The sequence below is a fragment of the Perognathus longimembris genome, chromosome 2 (genome assembly GCF_023159225.1).
Source record: "Perognathus longimembris pacificus isolate PPM17 chromosome 2, ASM2315922v1, whole genome shotgun sequence".
NCBI lineage: Eukaryota > Metazoa > Chordata > Mammalia > Rodentia > Heteromyidae > Perognathus > Perognathus longimembris.
Genome location: NC_063162.1, coordinates 154,380,220 through 154,400,297, shown reverse-complemented (window position 1 = coordinate 154,400,297; position 20,078 = coordinate 154,380,220). Strand labels below are relative to the sequence as shown.

At 40.8% G+C, this 20,078-nt stretch overlaps 1 protein-coding gene across 2 annotated transcripts in view; it reads left to right on the top strand.

Moving 5' to 3' along the window:
- Ncapg2 (non-SMC condensin II complex subunit G2) overlaps positions 1-20,078 on the top strand; it is a 70,788-nt gene that overhangs the window by 10,394 nt on the left and 40,316 nt on the right. For both annotated transcript variants that reach the window (XM_048340546.1, XM_048340547.1), the window contains exons 5-12: positions 1,811-1,965; positions 2,941-3,075; positions 5,569-5,663; positions 8,153-8,222; positions 9,310-9,396; positions 11,374-11,466; positions 13,388-13,513; positions 14,793-14,972. In XM_048340546.1, the coding sequence (XP_048196503.1) occupies positions 1,811-1,965; positions 2,941-3,075; positions 5,569-5,663; positions 8,153-8,222; positions 9,310-9,396; positions 11,374-11,466; positions 13,388-13,513; positions 14,793-14,972 (941 nt within the window). The remainder of the gene's footprint in view (positions 1-1,810; positions 1,966-2,940; positions 3,076-5,568; positions 5,664-8,152; positions 8,223-9,309; positions 9,397-11,373; positions 11,467-13,387; positions 13,514-14,792; positions 14,973-20,078) is intronic.

Here is a 20,078-nt window from a genome sequence, read left to right as displayed (position 1 = left end):
GTGGCCACATTATAAAAGAAACAACCTGTTTTCATGAATAGTGTTGAGTTTAGATGCAGAAGTGGTTTAAAAACATATCTTTGAACTCAGGCTCTAGTTCAACTGGAAAAGGAGCATTTAGGTACTTTATTCTGAGTAACTTATTTTTAATTTAGGGTCTGTTTGAATGTTTCAGATGGTAAAGATGTGCACTTTTGAGCAGCTAATCACTGTTGTTTGCAAGTTCTTTTATAGGATAGTCTGTCTTGACTTACAGGACCAATAACCAAGAGCTTGTTGAAGTACATGATTAGATTATAAATTTCTCAGCTGTTACTCTGTTATTGTAGACTGGGAGTGCCAATTTAACCAAGAATTTATGACATTGAGTTTTTTCTTTACATACGTTATAAACATAATCTAAAGAGTTAATTGTTACTTTCTTTGGTTCTTTTAGAATGTTAACTAGATTATAAAGTAGTTACTAATTTAGGAAGTACACTAGCCTGACTTAATGCAAGATTTGGTTATTAAATATTTACATTAAGTTATGTAATAGGCATAAAACATTTTTAAGAATGATTTTCTGTGTGTATGTGTGCACGTGTGTGTGTGTGTGTGTGTGTGTGTGTGTGTGTGAATACTAGGGCTTGAACTTAGGGCCTGAGTGCTGTCTCTTAACTCTTTTTGCTTAAGGCCAGTGTTCGACCATGTTGACCAAAACTCCACTTCCAGCTTTTTGGTAGATAATTGGAGGTGAGAATCTCACAGATTTTCCTGCCTGGGCTGTCTTTGAAAGGCAGTCCTTGGATCTCAGCCTCCTGAGTATCCTGTATTATAGATGCATCCCTCTGGTGCCAGGATAAAAATGATTTTTAATAACATATGTTAGGCCAGGCACCAGGCGCTTAAGGTATTTTCTTAAAGACCCATACACATAAGAACATGTATACCTTATTACCTCTATCCCTCACTATGGGTGCAGTTTAAGATAAATTTTCTCTCATTTTTGATATCACTTGGATTGATGAATCTCTTTAATGTATTGTTTTGATCAGAATTCTTGAAATTCAGTCTCTTAATAAAAAGTCACCCCTGAGACAGATGACAGTGGTTCATGTCTCATAAACTACTCGGGTTAAGATCTGAGGATCACATTTTAAGCCAACCCAGTCAGGAAAGTCTGTGAGATTCTTACCTCTAACTGAACATTCAGAAAAATGGAAATGGATCTGTGGCTCAAGTTGTAGAACACTAGCCTTGAGCACAAAGGCTTAGGAACAACAACTAGACCCTGAGTTCAAGTCCCAACTTCAGCACACATGCAGATACACACACACAGACACGAATTCAAATGTTTTGTGAATTTACTATCAGTTTATTTGTACAGTGTTGAACTAATGTATGGTTAAATGACATTGTAATTGCTACCAAATTCTCAGTTAATTTAGCAATCTTAAATGTGTATAGTGACATCCAGCAGTCTACGGATAATTGTAAGCATATTGCTAGTAATCCAGGAAAATAATAGTAGATTACTGGTAAGCAGATCTGACTCTTGGTGCTAGCAAGGTTGATAGAAAATTGGAAAGTGGCCAATATGATCTGTAAGAAGCTTTCCAATCTAAGTTGTATGTTCTGTTGAGTCTTTTAAAATAGAGTCATTAAGCATTTCCATTCTGGAAACAATATATATAAGTATTTGGCCTATTAGAGATAATATTATTTACTTGGGAAAGCTTTATATTGTTCAAAATAATCATACTTTGCACTATTGAATCTCAACTGGTAAGAATTTGCTTATTAAAAAAATCACTTTGTTCTGTGATAGGCATTTTATATGCATTACCTGAATCTGAACGAAAACTCCAGAACTCCATTCAGGATCTGTGTGTCAGATGGTGGGAGAAGGGCCTGCCTGCTAAGGAGGACATGGGGAAGACTGCCTTTATCATGCTGCTGAGGAGGAGCCTGGAGACCAAAGCAGTATGTTTGCTTCCTTAGTACAACCTAACCATTGCTCTGCAGGGGACCTGATTCAGGTAGCTTCTGAGCTAGAGGAGTTTCTTATAGCTGCAAGATGTGCAGGCACCAAGGGTAGGTGCAGAGGCTTCACACTGAGATGGAAAGCCAGGTTTTTCCTCCTCTATTTTCCTCTCTGTGTCAGAATTTATTTGCATCTATCATTGATTAGCTTTAAAAAATTCATTTTCTTGTTGCCATTGTTTAACTTTTAAATCAACTCCAAGCACTGGGGACATGGCTCAGTGGTAGAGTACTTACGTATTCACAAGGCTCTGAGTTTATTCCCCAGCCCTGAAAAAAAAAAGTTAAATGGACTCCATTTTAAATGTTCTTATAATACTCTAAAACGGTGCTGTTCAGTATAGTAACTACTAGCCATGTGAAACAATTGATACAATGTAAAGTTTAAAAAAAAAGAATTTGAACCAAGTGCCAGTGGTTCATGCCTGTAATTCTAGCTACTCAGATCCAGGAGATTGTGGTTCAAAACCAGCCTATGCAGAAAAGTCTGCAAGACTCCCAGCTCCAAAATCACCAGCAAAAGTCTAGGCTGGATGGGTAGGTAGCTTAAGTGGTAGAATTGCAGCTAAGCAAACAAGCTGAGCACATGTGAAACCCCTGAGTTCAGACTGCTGCCAAATAAACAAGGAACTGGCTGTGTAGTGAGCACCTCAGAAAGACATATGCTCATTAGGAGAGGTGGAGTTGAACAGTTTGTTTTTGACTGCTTTTGCCTATGCTAAAATGTTCTCTAGAGCTGCAAGTAGCATTTGTGAATTTTGGTTGTACTTCTCACTTTCCTATGACTTGATGATTTATCTGTAATTGTCATTATTTGTGAAGCAAAATATATACAATTCGAAGTTTGACTTGGCTATTCATTTAAAAAAGAACAAACCCTAACCACAGCATGATTCTTCCTGGTCTCATTCTCAGGGTGCAGATGTGTGTCGGATCTGGCACATTCATCAGGCTTTATATTGCTTTGATTATTACATGGAGGAAAGTAGAGACATTAAAGATATGCTGCTTGAATGCTTCATCAATGTTAATTATATCAAGAAAGAAGAGGTAAATAGCTTTTTCTTTCTGCTTTGTTTGTGAGCTACTTCTTCAGTAGATGCTTTTCCCATATTTGTTTGGCTTCTATTTGTGTCATGGTTAGCATTTCATGGAGGAGCTGTATATTCATTGCACCTCAGTTCGTACAGCAGTGTCAATCAAGAACACACTTAAAACGAGTCCTTACTTGTTTGTACTTGTCATTAAATTGAATCATAACAGGTGAGTCCTTGGGGGAATCATGATTGCTTTTAAAAAAATTAAATTAAAAAAATTTTTTTCTTTAACTCAGGGCCTGAGTGCTATCCCTGAGCTGCTTTTGCTCACTCTGCCACTTGAGCCAGAGCTCTGCTTCTGGGTTTTTGAGTAGTTTATTGAAAGTAACAATTTTCTGGATATTCCTGCCGTGGCTGGCTTCCAATTACAATCCTCAGCTCTCAGCCCCCTGAGAAGCTGGTATTATAGGCATGAGCCACCCTGGCGCATGGCTGGTGATTGCATTTTTTAATAGTGACTAAAAAATGAGTATCCCTGGATATGAGATCTAGCTCTCTGCCATAGTTTTACCCCCACTCTCCTCCCCTCTGTTTTCCTCCCCTCTCCTTCTCTCCCTCCCCTTTCTCTCCCTCTTTCTGCTTCCCTCTTCTGTTGTCATTGCTGGTAGCCCAGACTTACTCATGCTAGGCAAGTGTTCTACCAACTTTAACTGGCATATACTCAAAACTGTTATCACAGGTAGGCACTAGTAGCTCACGTCTATAATCCTAGCTACTCAGTGACATCTGAGGATTGTGGTTCATATCCAGCCCAGGCAGGAAAATCTATGAGACTCCTATCTCCTAACCACTCAAAAACTAGGAGTGGAGCTGTGACTCAAAAGTGGTAGAGCACAAGCCTTGAGCAAAAGGGCCTAAGGGGCCAGTGCCTTGGCCCTGAGTTCAAGCCCCACTGACCACAAAGAAAAACAACTGTCATTACACAGTATTCTCTTTTTTCCACCTATCTGGTAAATCCAGAGAGGGGCTTCTGGCCTGTTAAACTTGCCCATCTTGGGTGACTCCCACATATGTTTGCTAAATGTTAAGAATATGGCTGGAGACCTGGAATGTGGGTTAGCTGTAGAGTGCTTGCCTAGCAGGCATGAAGCTCTGGGTTCACTTCCTCAGCACCACATAAAGCCAGAAGTGGCACTGTGGCTCAAGTGGGAGAGTGCTAGCCTTGAGCAAAAAGGAGCCAGGGACAGTGCTCAGGCCCTGAGTTCAAGCCCCAGGACTGGCTAAAAAAAGGAATATGCCTGGTCAAATTGACATATGTTTTAAGTGTAAAGTACATATGTATTTGAAGACTCAAGTATAAGACATTGTAAGGTGTCTTAATTTTTGTATTCATTATGTAATCGATGTAAATGACATTTTGGAAATAATTGCTTCATATAAAATGTCACAAAATGAATTTAAAAGTTTGCTAAACTGCATCTTATTCAATGATTGGTTAAGAAACTTAGTATAAAACTTGTTTTCTCCTTTGAATGTAAGATATTTACACTCAGTTTTCTAATCCATCACTAATGTGGTCAGTTCACTTCCCATTTATTTGCGTTCACTGTAAGCTTTACTAGCAAGTGACTTCCACTGAATGCTTTGTTACAAATATAGAGTTGCCTCATTTTAGTCAGTGTTGGTTTGTGTAGAACCACACAGGCTGCAGGGAGGTGTGAACAGTGACGAGATCGTGGTGCTATCACTGAGGAAATTCTTGGGCACTCCACAGAGTATAAGCATTCTTTCTTTTTAGAGTCATATGTAGTCTAGTGGTATGCACATATATGCTAATATGTGATATAATCAATGCTATACATGATGTGATTTTCAAATATATATATATGTATTTGAAAATTCTAGCTTGGAAAACACAGCCTCATGACTTTATGGGTCTCAGTTTTCTCATTTATGAAAGATGAGGTGAACTGATGAGCAGTTTCATTTCCATGTCCAAGTGCTCAGTTTCAGGCAGTCTTCGATGTCAGATTATGTGACTATCAAAGCCAGAATGAAATGTCTATGGGCCCACAGTCAAGGTCTACATGGCTGTATCTAAGTGCTACAAGGATAGAAAGAAGTGTTCATTTTAGATGTTTGTTTGACCCAAGGTGAGTCTTCTGTGATCCACCTGCAGGACTCTCTGTCCTTATTGATTTTCCACTCAACTCCAGCCCATGTGTGCCAGTTTGTAGTCATACACTCCCATTTTAGGAATAACTAACTTCAATAATATTGAACACTCAGATTTATTTGTTATTGGGAACTTTTTGTTTATTGCAGTTTTATTTCCCTTTTTTTTTATTTTTGAGGTATAAGCTTACTATGAAACCCAAGCTAAGCTGGCCTCAAATTTGTGATCCTTTTGCCTCAGCCTCCTGAGTAGCTGCCATGCTTCATTACTTCCAACTTTTAGTTTCAGTTTCAACATCATACTCCGTGGTTTGTTTTTTTTTATAAACAGGGAAGACGATTTCTTAGCTTTCTGTTCAATTGGAACATAAACTTTATTAAAATGATCCATGGCACCATCAAAAACCAGTTACAGGGATTACAGAAGTAAGTATATTAAAGGTAATTTATGCTGTTAATCTAACTTTGAAAAATCTATTGTTTGTTTTTTTTTGTGCTGTTACTCTGACTTTGGAAAATCTAGTACTTTTTTTTTTTTGTCTTGTCTTGGGCCTGAACTCAGTACCTAAGTGCTTTCTCTGAGCTTTTTTGCTTAAGCCTAGCGCTAGCATTCTATCACTTGAGCCATAGCTCCACTTCTAGCTTTTTGCTGGTTAATTGGACATAAGGATCTCGCAGACTTTCCTGCCTGGGCTGGGTTTGAAATGCAATCCTCGGATCTCTGCCTTCTGAGTAGCTGGGATTACAGATGTGAGCCACCAGTGTCCAGTTTGACTTGACTTTTCAAGGCTATATTAGCCAGGCATTGATGGCTCACACCCGTAATCCTAGCTACTCGGGAGGCTGAGATGTGAGAATTGCTGTCCCAGCGGTCTGTGAGACTCTTGTGTCCAGTTACCCACCAAAAAGCCTGAAGTGGAGCTATGGCTCAAGTGGTAGAGTGATGGCCCTGAGCCAAAACTAAGAGACGGCACCCAGGCTCTGAGTTCAAGTTCCGGTACCAACACATACACATACACACATATATACACACAGTTATATTGATGTAATGTAACATTATACATACTAATTATATCACTAGGTGTTTTTGTTAAACTATGATTACAGGACATCATTCTTTCAGTAATAATTACTGAAGTTAAGCTTCTTAAATTTGTTTCCTATCCTTCCCTCCCTCTCTCTTCCCTTCTCTTTCTTCTTTCTTTCCTCCCTCCTCTCCCCTCCCCCCTTTTCTTCTTTCATCCCTATTTTCTCCCTCTCCCTCTCTCTTCCTTTCTTTCTCACTAGTTGCCCAGGCTGGTCTCAATTTCATAGGCTTAAACTCAGGTTCTAGTGATACTCCTACCTCAGCATCTCAAATAACTGGAACTTGATGTGGTAATGGTTCTGTAGTCAAATAATGTATCCCTTAGGTCTTAGCCTCACTCACATACAACAAAGTCCATGCCATTAGTATTTCTGATCACATTCTGAATGTTAGGTATATCTTTTGGTAATTAAGTTAAAATTGACTTTATTTGAAAATTTTGCAGTGGATTCTGCTAATTGTACTCAGCAAAGTTAAACAATGTTAAACAAATGACATGTTGTTGCAAGTTTACTGGACTGATGACTCATTAAAAAGAAAGATGAGGGCTGGGGATATGGCCTAGTGGCAAGAGTGCTTGCCTTGTATACATGAGGCCCTGGGTTCAATTCCCCAGCACCACATATACATAAAACGGCCAGAAGTGGCGCTGTGGCCCAGGACTGGCCAAAAAAAAAAAAAGAAAGAAAGAAAGATGATTGCAGGAATTGCAGAATAACACAGAAGTAAGCATGAAGTAGAAGATTAAAGAATAAATGCAGATCTCAATGATATAATAAAAAACAAAGCTTTTAAAGTATTGAAGAATAAAAAGATACTAAAGAAAACAATATATTAGGAAATAGTTTCTACAGTCTCCCTATATATTTTGTTACTGTAAGAGACTTGGTAAAATGATTTTTTTTTAATAATAGGGTTCCCCTTCTATCAGTTACATCTATGATACTGTATCACTTTTACTCATAGCTAACAAACAGTTTTGTCTTTTTATACCATAACAATTGAAACAAAAATATTTAAAGTAGAAAAGAAATGCTGCAGATGAGGTGTCTTTTGAATGTTTGCGTTTGCTCAGGTACTGGCACTGAGCCCTTGGGTGCATTTCAGAAGCAGTCCTCTTATCTTTAAAATTTTTTAAAAATATTATTATTATAAAGGTGATGTACAGAAGGTTGACAGTTACATAAGTCAGGTAGTGAGTACTTTTTTTTTTTTTTTTGACAATGTCACCCCTTTCCTTTCTCTCCCAATTTTTCCCTCCTTTTAACTCTCTTTTGAGGTAGATTGTATAGTTTAAATTTCCAACCACTGGTACTTGTGTAAATAGTAAGATGGTATTTGGTTCTTGATTTCTGATGGCAAAGATTCTGTTGCATTCTAGATTGCTTTCTGATATTTCCTCATTTGCAGTATATTTGAGTTAACTAATAGGTTTCTAAACTTCTGTGATTGAAAGGTCATCTCTGATACTTGAAAGGTTCTTGTATTTGAGGAATTAGTAGCTTAGAAAGTCCAAAATGACTTCAGGTTAAAATTTACTTAATATTTGGAGTGATTTTGCCTTTAGAATTTGGTTATTGGTTTACATTCTTAGTGTTTCACAGACAAAGGTAATGTTCTGTGAGGCATTTACTCAAGATCAAGAAAGAGTTCTTTCCAAACTTGTTCTACATTCTACTCCAGGTAGGTAACATTTACACACTTTGCAGAGCCCTGGTCTATCTAAACAGAACTTCTTCCCCTGCAAAGTTGAGGAACGGTAATGATACACATTAAAAGCCTAGTTCTTTAAACTTGAACTAATAAATCTTTTTTTTAAAAAAAATAGGTCTTTGGTGATACACATTGCAGAAATTTATTTCAGAGCTTGGAAAAAGGCTTCGGGGAAAATATTGGAGGTATTTTCATTTTCTTAAATGCTTACTGTATTCTAGTTATTGAAGTACTTAAGTCAGGGTTATTTAAAACTCATGTCTGCTGTTACAGAGATGTGGTGGTCTTGACTGTGTCTGTGTGCAGAAGCCTAGCCTCAGGAGTAACAGCAATCACCTCAAATGCCCCTTGAGTTATTTTGAGAATTTGGAGATTCATCTGGAATATAGTTAGACTTTGCAACTGTACTAGTTATAAAGATATGTAATTTACAATCCCAATGAAAATTCAGCAACCGTTTCAGACAAAAATGAAGTATGTCTGTTATCTTTTACATTTTTCTCATTCTAGGGTCTAAAAATAAGGGTAAACATTTTAAGTTCAGTGTCCTTAGCTGTCCTGACCCTTCTCTTTGGAGGGCTGGTGGCAACTGGTGGAGGCTGGCTCAGGGCAAGCTGGAGTTACCATGGTTTGGTTTGTTTTTGTTGGCTCTTCTCTCTTCTACACTGCTCTTCTGACAAACTTAACCTCAGTTTCCAGTGTCAGGGTTTGTCACTGACTTCCACTTCTGGAAAACAAAATTGTATTTCCCCTGCAGACAACTTTTTAAAAATATCCTTCCCTGAAGCCATGGAGTCCTGCTTATAGTAGTTGCAAAGTTTGGGTAACAGACCACATGATCTGCTGGGGTTTGGAGTTGTTCTTGTAGGCCTGACCTTTTCTCCCTAGCTCTGCCCTGAGTTCTTTCTGAATCCTGGGTTGCAGACAGACGAGGTTCTCACACCCCTCCCTGCCTGGCCTTTCTGAGTGGCTGCCTGGGAAATGTTTTTCTTTTTAGTTAGTTTTGAATCCTGGTCCCACTGCATGGTAGCACCACTGCAGATCTGAGGGGACTCTTGGAACAGGCCTCCAGTGCTTGGTGGGAGGGGGCATAGGTTTTACATTCCTCAGATAAGACAGCAGCCAAGTGCTCTCCATGGTACCTGAAAACTGAACGAGGAACTATAAAGAGGCATAGAATTCCAGTGAGAAAGGATTAGACTACCCAAACACCTACTGTCTGCCATGCCACCTGTACACAGCAAACGCTTAGCAGTGCCCTTGTTCTTTCAGGCCATCGAAAACGATTGCATCCAGGACTTCATGTTCCATGGGATCCACCTCCCCAGGAAGTCTCCAGTGCACTCCAAAGTACGGGAGGTGAGTAAGGTGTCTCTATGGCTTCCATTGTGAATAAATTGTTGAGATCATATTCCATCCTTTTGTTTTCAGACCACTGTGTTGCTTAAGTTTAAAAATTATGCTTTCATGCCATCAATCAGAGAGGGTTCTGAGAATGTTGATATTTGGTATCTGGCAATTTTGTTAAGCCACCAGTGCTGTAATGAGGAAAGCAAACATACTTTTGTTAAGACAGGCAGAACTGTTTTTCCCTCCTTAGCATTTAGAGTGTTGGGATTACAGCTGTTTGCCACTGTGCTTGCAACCGGGTTTTTATGAGTGAATTCAATGCCACGTGAATTGTGTCTCTACAAAATGTTCTAAGCAAGTACATCATTGATAGCAAAATGCAATAACACACACACATACACACAGAGGAAGCTACAGACTAATGTTACCTATTACCATCAAACTCTTAGACAAGGAAAAAAATCAGCCCCTTGTTCTTTCAGGTGAAGATAATACAAATTCACTTAGAATGTAGGCTGTTGAAATAGCCTGTTTCATATTTCTAGTTTCCATTATTTACTAGTAAATTTTCTCTCCTAGTGGAATGAATTGTGAAAGTAGGGCAAAGCAGGATTTTGAAAAAGATAGTGGGTGAGAAAGGAGAAAAGAATGGAAGCCACAGGATTATCTGTTTTCTTTCAGGCACCAGTGGATCACAGCTATAACCCTAGCTACTTAGGAAGCTGGAATTGGAAGGATTATAGTTTAAGGCCAGTCCAGGCCAAAAGCGTACCCAAGACCCCTTCCTCACACAGACCTGAATATGCTGGTGTGTATCTCTTGTCCCAGCTATGATGAGAAAGCTGAACATGGGAAGATTGTACCCAGGCATGTACAAGCAGACATGAGGACCCTGACTTAAAAATAGCAAAGGACTGGGAATATGGCTTAGTGGTAGAATGTTTGCCTAGCATGCATGAAGCCCTGGGTTCGATTCCTCAGTACCACATACACAGAAAAAGCTGGTAGTAGCGCTGTGGCTCAAGTGTTAGAGTGCTAGCCTTGAGCAAAAGAAGCTCAGGGACAGTGCCCAAGCCCTGAATTCAAGCTCCAAGATTGGCACAAAGAAATAAATACATCAGCAAACTCAGGCCTGGAGGTGTAGCTCAGTGCTAAGAATACCTGCCTCTACCCAGTGTGAGGTCCTGAATTCAAACCTTAGTACTGCCAAAGGAAAGGGGGGAGGGAGGAAGGATAATATGTTTTCTGATTCTTCATAAGTTTTGGGAAAAACTTGGACCTAAATTATACTTACGTTATGAAGGATCACTGAGTAGTGGATCTGAAAACAGAGAACCAACAGCTGTCACTGGTGGATGGCAGAGAGCCTGCTGCTAGTGGACAATAGTGGATTTAATGAGCATTTGAGGCCAAGAAACATCAGTTGAGCAAACTCCTTAACCTGTTCCCCTTTTCCATTGTACATTGATCTTAAGAGGTTTCAACAACAGTTTTATTGAAACAGTGCAGCTATTCATAAACCATTAGAAATTGTTACTGTTTCTCATGTGTATTTGATGTTTGAGACAGGGTGTCACTATGTTGTCCAGGCTGGCTTTGAACTCCTAGGCTCAGATGATCCACCTTCCTTGGCTTTCCTGAGTGATCATGACAGAGGAGTGTACCCTCATTCCTGGCTTGGAGTATAGAGATAGGAATACACATTGTAATCTTTATCTCAGTCAGGGTTTCTTTCGCATCATTTGCCATGGCAGAGCTATCATCTTCCAAGGTGCTCTTGCTAGGAATATCATGACAGTGGAAGGAGAAAACAACCCCCCCCCCTTCCTGTTGTGTTTTCTTTTTTTAATCTTTGCTTTTTTTCTGAGACAGAGTCTTGTTATGTAGTCTAGCTGGCCTTGAATATTGGTTCCCCAGCTTCAGGCTGTTGACTGCTGGGATTTTAAAAACAACATTGCCTTTCTCTTGTTTTTCTTTGGTCTTTAGGTGTTGAGTTACTTTCACCAACAAAAAGTTCGACAGGGAGTAGAAGAGATGATGTATCGATTATATAAGCCCATTCTCTGGAGAGGATTAAAGGTATGCATTTAAAATAAATCTGCCTGGGGCTGGGAATATGGCCTAGTGGCAAGAGTGCTTGCCTCATATACATGAAACCCTGGGTTCGATTCCTCAGCTCCACATATATAGAAAACGGCCAGAAGGGGTGCTGTGGCTCAAGTGGCAGAGTGCTAGCCTTGAGCAAAGAGAAGCCAGGGACAGTGCTCAGGCCCTGAGTCCAAGGCCCAGGACTGGCAAAAAAAACCAAATAAAATAAATCTGCCTGTGTTCTGAATATAGCAGTTGTGCTTTGAATTGAACATATGCTAATTTAAATGTGTAATGCGGCAGTAAAAATAAGATAGGAGACTAAGTGCTTTGTCAAATTTTGGAACAAAACCCTTTTTTTCCTCTTTTTTTTTTTTTGAGATGATGTCATATGTTGTTCAAGCTGTCCTCAAGCATGCACTCAAGTGATCTACCTGCCTCAGCCTCTGGAGAGCTGGGACTATAAATAAGAACCACTAAGCCTGTCAAGAGCATTTTTTGCAAGGCATTGTAGTTTGCTCCTTTAATCCTCACTACTAAGACATTAAGAAGGATTACAGTTCTCAGTTATCCTGGACAGAAAAGTTGGAAAGACTCTATGAAAAATAACCACCAGGGGGCAGAATGCGGTACAGGAAGGGAGGGAGGAAGAGTGAACAAAAGGCATTCATGTTATTCAGCATATGCTATGTAGAAAATCACCTATGTAACTTGTGGGCAGGGATGGTAGGGGGAAGCTGGGGGAAAGTAAAGGAAAGGGTGACATTCTTCAGAAAAAACAATGTACTCATTACTTGACTTATGAAATGGTAGCCCCTCTTTACAACACCTTAATAATAACAATGAAGTTATAAAAAATTAAAAATATAAAATATGGGAAAAATCACCAAAAGGCTGGATTTGAGGTGTGATTCAAGTGGTAGAGTACCATCCTAACACGTATAAAGACCTGAATTCAAATCAAACCTCAGTACCACAAGAGGGAAAAAATTTCTTAGATCTACTTAACTGCAAAAGTAGAGTGCACAGTAATGTGAAATTGACATTTGGGAAGGAGATAGGGACATACATGAATGCCAGTGAGGCTAGGGGTATGATATTACCCTGGATGCCCATTTCCCTTATGTCCCAGGCTGCTGGCAAGGGCAGGAGGCAGAGGCGCTCTTCGTGAGTGTCCTGTTGAACAGACTGGCCTGGAGTCCTTTGGAGATGATGACTCTTAATGACACATGGTGGGCTTTGAAGCGAGGAAACTGATCTTTTATTGTCTGTTATGATCAGCTAAGATTTTGACTTAATTAAAGACAGCATCACAAAGACAACCTTTTTCTTCTTTGTTTTTTGGTGTTAGGGTCAGAACTCAAGGTCTCAAAAAGGCTAAACGTGTTATGTCAACAAGCCATATCAGCAGTACACCTAGACCAACTTAAAGATTAACATTTTCTTTTTTGTTGTTGGTGGTCGTGGAGCTTGAACTCTGGGCCTGGGTGCTGTCCCTGAGTTTGTCAGCTCAAGGCTAGTGCTCTACCACTTGAACCACAGCTCCATTTTCAGTTTTCTGGTGGTTAATTGGAGATAAGAGTCTCACGGACTTTCTTGCGCCAGCTGGCTTTGAACCTCAGTCCTCAGAACTCAGCCTCCTGAGTAGCTAGGATTACAGGTGTAAGTCACCAGTGCCAGTTTCTTTTTCTTTATTATTATAAAGATGATGTACAAAGGGGTTAAAAGTTAGATAATTGAGATAAAAAGTATGTTTCTTTTTGGACAATGTCACCCTTTCCCTCATGCTCTCCCAGTTTTTCCCTAAAATCTTCTTTCAGTTACAAAACATAGAGGTGTTACTTTAGGAATACCAGACTTAAGCTCCTTTGTATATTATTTCTGGGAATCTAAAAATACCTTATTCTTTCAGGCCAGAAACTCTGAAGTTCGATCAAATGCTGCATTGTTATTCGTTGAAGCATTTCCTATTAGAGATCCAAACTTCAGTGCCATCGAAATGGATAGTGAAATTCAGAAGCAGTTTGAAGAACTGTATGTATGTATTCATATGGTGGAGCTGCTGAGGGGCTTCAGTTCTGTCCAGGCTGGGGCCCTTACTGCTGGCATAGTAGACAGCCTGCTTGTGTTTCCCTTATAAGGGCAGTGCCCCATGTTTTCCCCCAGTCAGAAAAGTGTACAGGTTCTTTGTTGTTGTTGTCAGTTGTGGAGCTTGAAGGCAGGGCCTAGGTGCTGTCCCTGAGCTCTTTTGGTCAAGGCTAATACTCTACCACTTTGAGCCACACCAATAGCCACTTCTGATTTTCTGGTGCTTTATTGGAGCTAAGAGTCTCATGGACTTTGCTACCTGGGCTGGCTTTGAACTGTGATCCTCCGATTTTAGCCTTTTGAGTAGTTAGAATTGTAGGCATGAGCCACCAGTACCCAGCTAGGTTTTTTTCTTATCATTTTTTGTTAATATCCATTTGTTGTAGAAGAGGGAGGTTTTACTGTGACATTTCCACAGTATATTCGGATCAAACTTATCCCCTTTATCATTCTCCCTAACTCCCTACCTGCGTCTGAAGACAATTGTAACAGGTTTCGTTGCTCGTTTCCATACATGCAAATGAAGAACTTCAGCCATATTTATCCTCTTTCACCTTCTCAGCTCTCAGTCCTTCCAAAGGTACCCCTTCCTCACTAACAGCTTGTTGTGCTTCCTTGTAATTTTTTCAGTGTGTATATAGTGTACAAAGGGGTTTCACCATGGTATTTTAGACATAATCTTTTAATCAGAAGAACTGTCTCCATTGATTTCTTTCTCCTCACACTTAAAACTATTGCATATATTACAAATTAAAACTATTATATATCAAAATGACAGGTTCTTACTAAAAACCTAAAGGTCTAAAGCCTTTTAAGAGTCAAAAGAACTCATACTGAGTCAAACCCTGAGATTTCAGGTTAAAAACATGCACGCGTGTGCAAACACAGTGTTACTGAAAATAATTCATAGAAGAAAAAAAATCTTTTACATTTTGTTAGTTACTAGAAAATAATCTTGAGGTGATTTTAAAATGTAATGGAAGGTATGCAAAAATTATATGCTACTGTATTTTGTATAAAGGACTAGAGCATCCACACATTTGTATTCTTGGTAAGCAGGCCTGTAATCAATCTGAACAACTGTACATCCAATATTCATGAAAGTTTATATGTGTATTACTACATTGTAATTCCCAAAGGGCAAGTACATATTTACAAAACAAAATATAACAGGAAAGTGATTTGTGATTTTTAAGGCTTTTTTCCTCTTCTACTTTTTATACCTTTAGAGCCTTTTAGAAGATCCTTATCCTATGGTCCGCTCTATAGGCATTCTTGGTGTTTGTAAAATAACTTGCAAATACTGGGAGATGATGCCTCCTGCTATTCTTGTTGACCTCTTGAAGAAAGTAGTTGGGGAATTGGCATTTGATACAAGCTCAGCTGATGTTCGTTGTTCTGTCTTTAAGGTAAGCTTTGTAAGGTTATATAAACAGTATTTATATAGAATAGTTTTGTAGGGCTGGAATGTAGCTCAGTGGCAAAGCATTTGCTTAGCAAGTCAGTGTCCTGGGTTCAATCCCCAGTACTAAAAAAGACAAGAAAAACAAAAAAAAAGAATACTTTTCGTGAAACTATAGGGAGTATGTAGAAAATACAGAGAAAGAAAAAGATTTTAAAATTACCTGTTATCCTACTGTCAGGTATAATGGCACTGTGTTTCTATTTCTAAATAAGATTTTGGGGTGTTTTGCTGGTACTGTGCATTGACTCCAGCCAGTATCAGAATCTGGTGAGTGTGATTTTTTTTCTTTTTTTTTTGGTCAGTTGAGGGGCTTGAACACTGTCCCTGAGCTCTTCAGCTCAAAGCTTATCTATCACTCTACCACTTGAGCCACAGCACCAGGATCTGGTGAATGTGAGAGGCCCAGGTCCTTCCTGCCTCAGCAAGCCTGACCTCAGTGTTCCTGATCTCCACACATCTAACCACTGGGCAATATATAAGGCTAGTTCTTTTGATTTCAAGAGCCTCTGCCATTTTCATAAGTAAAAAATATATAAAAGCCCTTTTTCAGAGAGATTGTGCTTTTAATACTCTACATAGAGCCTTGTACATGTAATGTTTTGGGACTAATTTGTATGGCTTTTACAAACCATCTTCAATCATCAGCACCAAAAGTAGACCACATTTATTTCCTAAGCAGTTGGAACCAAGCAGATCTGGATTTATAAACTACAACGTGGATATTAGGTGGTGGAACGGTAGGTCATTTTTTTTCTCTGCTTACTATGATGATAAAATGAGGGCAGGCAGATGTGGCAGCAGGTGGGCAAGAGTTTGCCAAGACCATGGTACTAAGTGTTTGGAGAGTTGAGATTGGAAGGTATAAAGCTCTAGAGGAGGTAGTCCACACCTTTGGAATGGATTATCTAGATGCTCAGGTTCCTAGCACCTGTGAGCATAGAGTCACTGACTTTTCTTGTTCTCACAGGGAAGCAGGTCTGCTCAGGGATGGTCTTTGGCCTTTCAGGTTTTTATCTACTTGCTTCTATCTTTTGTGTCCTTGTGGGATCTCCCTGTTCCTTGTATTTTTATTCAAGTCTGCCTTCGAGATAAGCATTGCCCCAGTCGCAGGAGGACCTGCTCCTATCCTTCCTTTAGAACTCCTAAGTGCATGTATCCATTTCCTTACCTACTCTAGAACCTACTGTAAGGTTCTTCTGGTTCTGTATCCTGTAGAAAGGCATTTCTAGTCATGGGACTTACTTTTTGTTCTTGTGTCTTTGTTTTCTGTTTTGTTTTTCTTGTTATTAGTGGTACCATTCTGAACTCAGGGCCTCCGTCTTCACAGGCAGGAAGGAGTCTGCCACTAGAGTTATACCTCTAGCCTTTTTCTGCTCTTGGCTCTGGTTATTTCACTAAAAGGTCTTGCATTTTTACCCAGGCTGGCCTGTATTGTACTCTTATTTATTCTTCATACTGTAGCTGGAAAGACAGCTGTGTGCCACCATTCCCTGCTATTAATTGTGATGAAGTCTCAAGAACATTTGACCTGGACTGGTTGGAATAGTAATCTTCTCAATTTTACCCTTCTGAGTAGATAGGATTACTGTACATGCATGAGCGCCATGCCTGGCTCCTCTGGTTTATTTATTTATTTATTGCCAGTGCTGGGGCTGGATACTGTCCCTGAGCTTTTTTTCCTGAAGTCTAGCTCTGTACTGCTTGAGCCATAGCTCCACTTTTGGCTTTTGGTGGTTAATTAAAGATGAGTCTATAGACTTTCCTGCCTGGGTGTAATGGGGACCCCCCAACGGAGGGGACCACAATGTAACGGGGTCCAAGGGTGGGGGGAACCCCCATCCCTCCAAGAGTCCACCCCTCAGAGACAGTATCAAGTAAAAAGATGGATTTATTGGGGAAGTAAAAAAGTATACTGACCGGCCAGGGTCACGGCCCAGACTCGGGAGCTGGGACCACGCACCCTGGGCCATACTCAGGGTCAGGTTATAAAGACAAACACCACATGGTCAGGCCTGCCACACACAGGTGGCCAATGAGGTTACAACACTTGTAGAGCATGCCAGGTCACACGCAGGTGGCCAATGGAGTTACAGTCTGTCTCAGTATCTGTTTGAACCAACCTATCATTCTAGTTAGAATTGGCACATGGATTTGGCAAGGTCACATGATGCAGGTGGATACGCCTACTCATGGGAGGGCACAGGTTTAACCCTGAACGTTCTACAACTCAGGTGGTCAAGCAGTTTACACAATCTTATCACAGCAGAGGGGAACTTCCCTGGATAGGGTGAGGGAGATCTTAGTGAAGATGGAGTTGGCTTCTGCTCTAATCTGACCTGGAGTCAATCTGATGCCCCCTCCAGTTAATGATGGCACTGGCCAGATCTGACCTCCCTATTGCATTCCCCCGTTTTTTTTCTTGTACATAAAAATCAAATCATTGATTTCTCTGTTGGAGAGCTTAATCTTGCCTGGACTGTAAAGTGACTCCACCCACAAGCTGCTGGGGAGAACAAGGATGAGCCCAAAGCCAGTCAGATGGGACTGCTGCTCTTAAGCTTGCACCCAGAAATAAATAGGTTATCTGTGAGGTCTACTCCCAGGAGGACTGCAGGTATTCTGACCTGTTTAAATCTCCATCCAGTTACCTAGGTAACTGGCACACCTCAGTTACATCTCTCCTTTCTATGAGGTCACACCCTAATCCATCTGGATTAATATATACTTGGACACACTTCCCACCCCAAGCATTGCCTAGGAGTGACTCTCTAGCCTGCCACGCGTGCTTTCCAATTTTCTTAAGAGAGCTAGTCAACTCAGAGGAGTGGGAAGGTTACCACAGGAAGAATGTCCCCCCAAAATCTTAGTTTTAGCAGATCCAAAGCAGCTTTCCAGCAGGAATCAGCTGCGTGTGATGGAGTCCCATCTGCTTTTAAGCCAACATAGAGGGCTTGGCCTGTAACCATTTCTCAGAAGTGCAGTCTCTGTATACTTGTTACCTCTGTTTTCCATGCCTCTAGTTTATCCTGCCTCATCTTCCCCAAAACAACTCTGGTCCCTTAGCTGATGGACGAAGATCATTCATCTTCTGTAACTTCTTCAGGCTAACTCAGGGGCGTTGACCTTACCTAGCCAGGAACCTATAACCTTAGTCTGCTTTACCAAGGGGCTGCAGGATCAGATGTCCATTAGGAGCTTTACTCCAAACTGGAAATTACATTCAACATTTAACTTTCAACTATACAGACTTCTTTTTGGGCTACAGCAGTGTAGCCTTTTAACATTCTAGTTTGTAAAAGCATTTTCCTGACTGGCTGGGGGACTGATCTCTGATGACCTAAAAAATGCCTACATTACCTTTGCAGGCCTTTAACAGGTCTCAGTAAGGACACAATCTCGGGTCTACAAACTTCCTTTCCTGAGCAGATGTACCAGCTCAAAATTCACTGCCAGTTAGGGCTTTGAGCAGATGCAGAGCGTTGGGATTTTAAACTTTCCTCCCATTTGACAAACTTACCTTTACTACCCACTACCACAGATGACTGGCAAGTTCCTGCCCAGTAGACAGGCATGGGCATTAGAAAGGCATGCTTACGAACTATTTTTCTAGGACCTCCCAGCTTTGATTAACTTTTGAAAGGCCAAACAGGAGTGACTCTAGGATCTGACACCATCTCTGCCATCCAAGCTTACTGCCTCTGGATGTTCCATCGCTTTTGTCCCAGGAGTGACTTTTCTATGCCGGTATAAATGTGTTGTGCCAAGTCGCAAGACCACCCCCAAGAAGACCACCGAGATCCAGACACTCCGAAATGCAAAAGCAAGGCAAGGCTTTATTTAACGAGCTGCCAACTCGGGCCTCGTCCTACCCACCGACACAGCAGAGGTTAGGAGGGAGCCCCGAGCTGTGATTACACAGGGCTTATAAAGGCAAAGAACAAGGTTACAACAATCAGCTGTGCAAGCAAGATTAGAACACAGGTACAAATCTGATTGGCTCAGGGTTCGATTCTAAAATGGGGTTCACGTGGTGGGGCCTGACTTCAAAGTCTGGCACCTCATTTCCCCCTTTTTCTTTTTGGTACCTTGGGAGCCAATCATGGCTCCATTCTGTCCATTTCAATGGCTTGCATGTCTAGGGGATGATATAGAGGTAAGGCATGGGCCAGTAGGGCCCAATGTAGTAACCAAAGGGCCTGTCACCATTTCTTACAAGAATATTCTCTGTACCTCTTGCATGTCTCTAGTTTATCCTGCCTCATCTTCCCAAAAACAACTCTGGTCCCTTGATTTTAAAGGGGGGCTGATGGGTGAAGATCATCCATCTTCTGTAACTTCTTCAGGCTGACTCAGGGGCGTAGACCTTACCTAGCCAGGAACCTATAACCTTAGTCTCAGTCTAACTTTCTTTTCTTGAGGCGAAGGCAAAGCGCCTGAGTTGGGTGCTTGGAGACCTCCCATATTCCATCACAGTAGTTGTCATCCAGGGCAAAGGGGTCAGCTGGCCTGGCGTGGAAGCAATGAACCCAAGTGGCGATGCCGTCTAGGGTTCCTTCCACCGTGGTTCTTAGGATTTCAGTCCCCTGGTCTGAATAAATGGGGGGTAGGGACAGAAGCAGAATCATATAATGCCTTAAGTTGGGGTCACATTCTTGTACACGAGCTGCAAATAATCGAGTTTACACAAAAATTCAGCATTATCCAAATCAGCAAGCAATTCAGTCTGAAGGCTAGGGATAATGGGTGGGGGGTACCCGTACATTATTTCAAAAGGAGTAAAGCCAAGCTGATAGGGAGAATTTCTTACTCTAATCAGAGCAAAAGGAAGGGGTGACACCCAGTCTGCGCCAGTCTCTAAGGCCAATTTAGTTAAGGTCTCTTTTAGAGTCCGATTCATTCTCTATACCTGTCCTGAACTCTGGGGTCTATGAGCACAATGCAATTTCCAATCCGTCCCCAGTGCAGCGGCTATTCCCTGACTTACTTTTGAGACGAAAGCCTGCCCATTGTCTGACCCAATGGTGGATGGGAAGCCATACCTGGGTAGGAT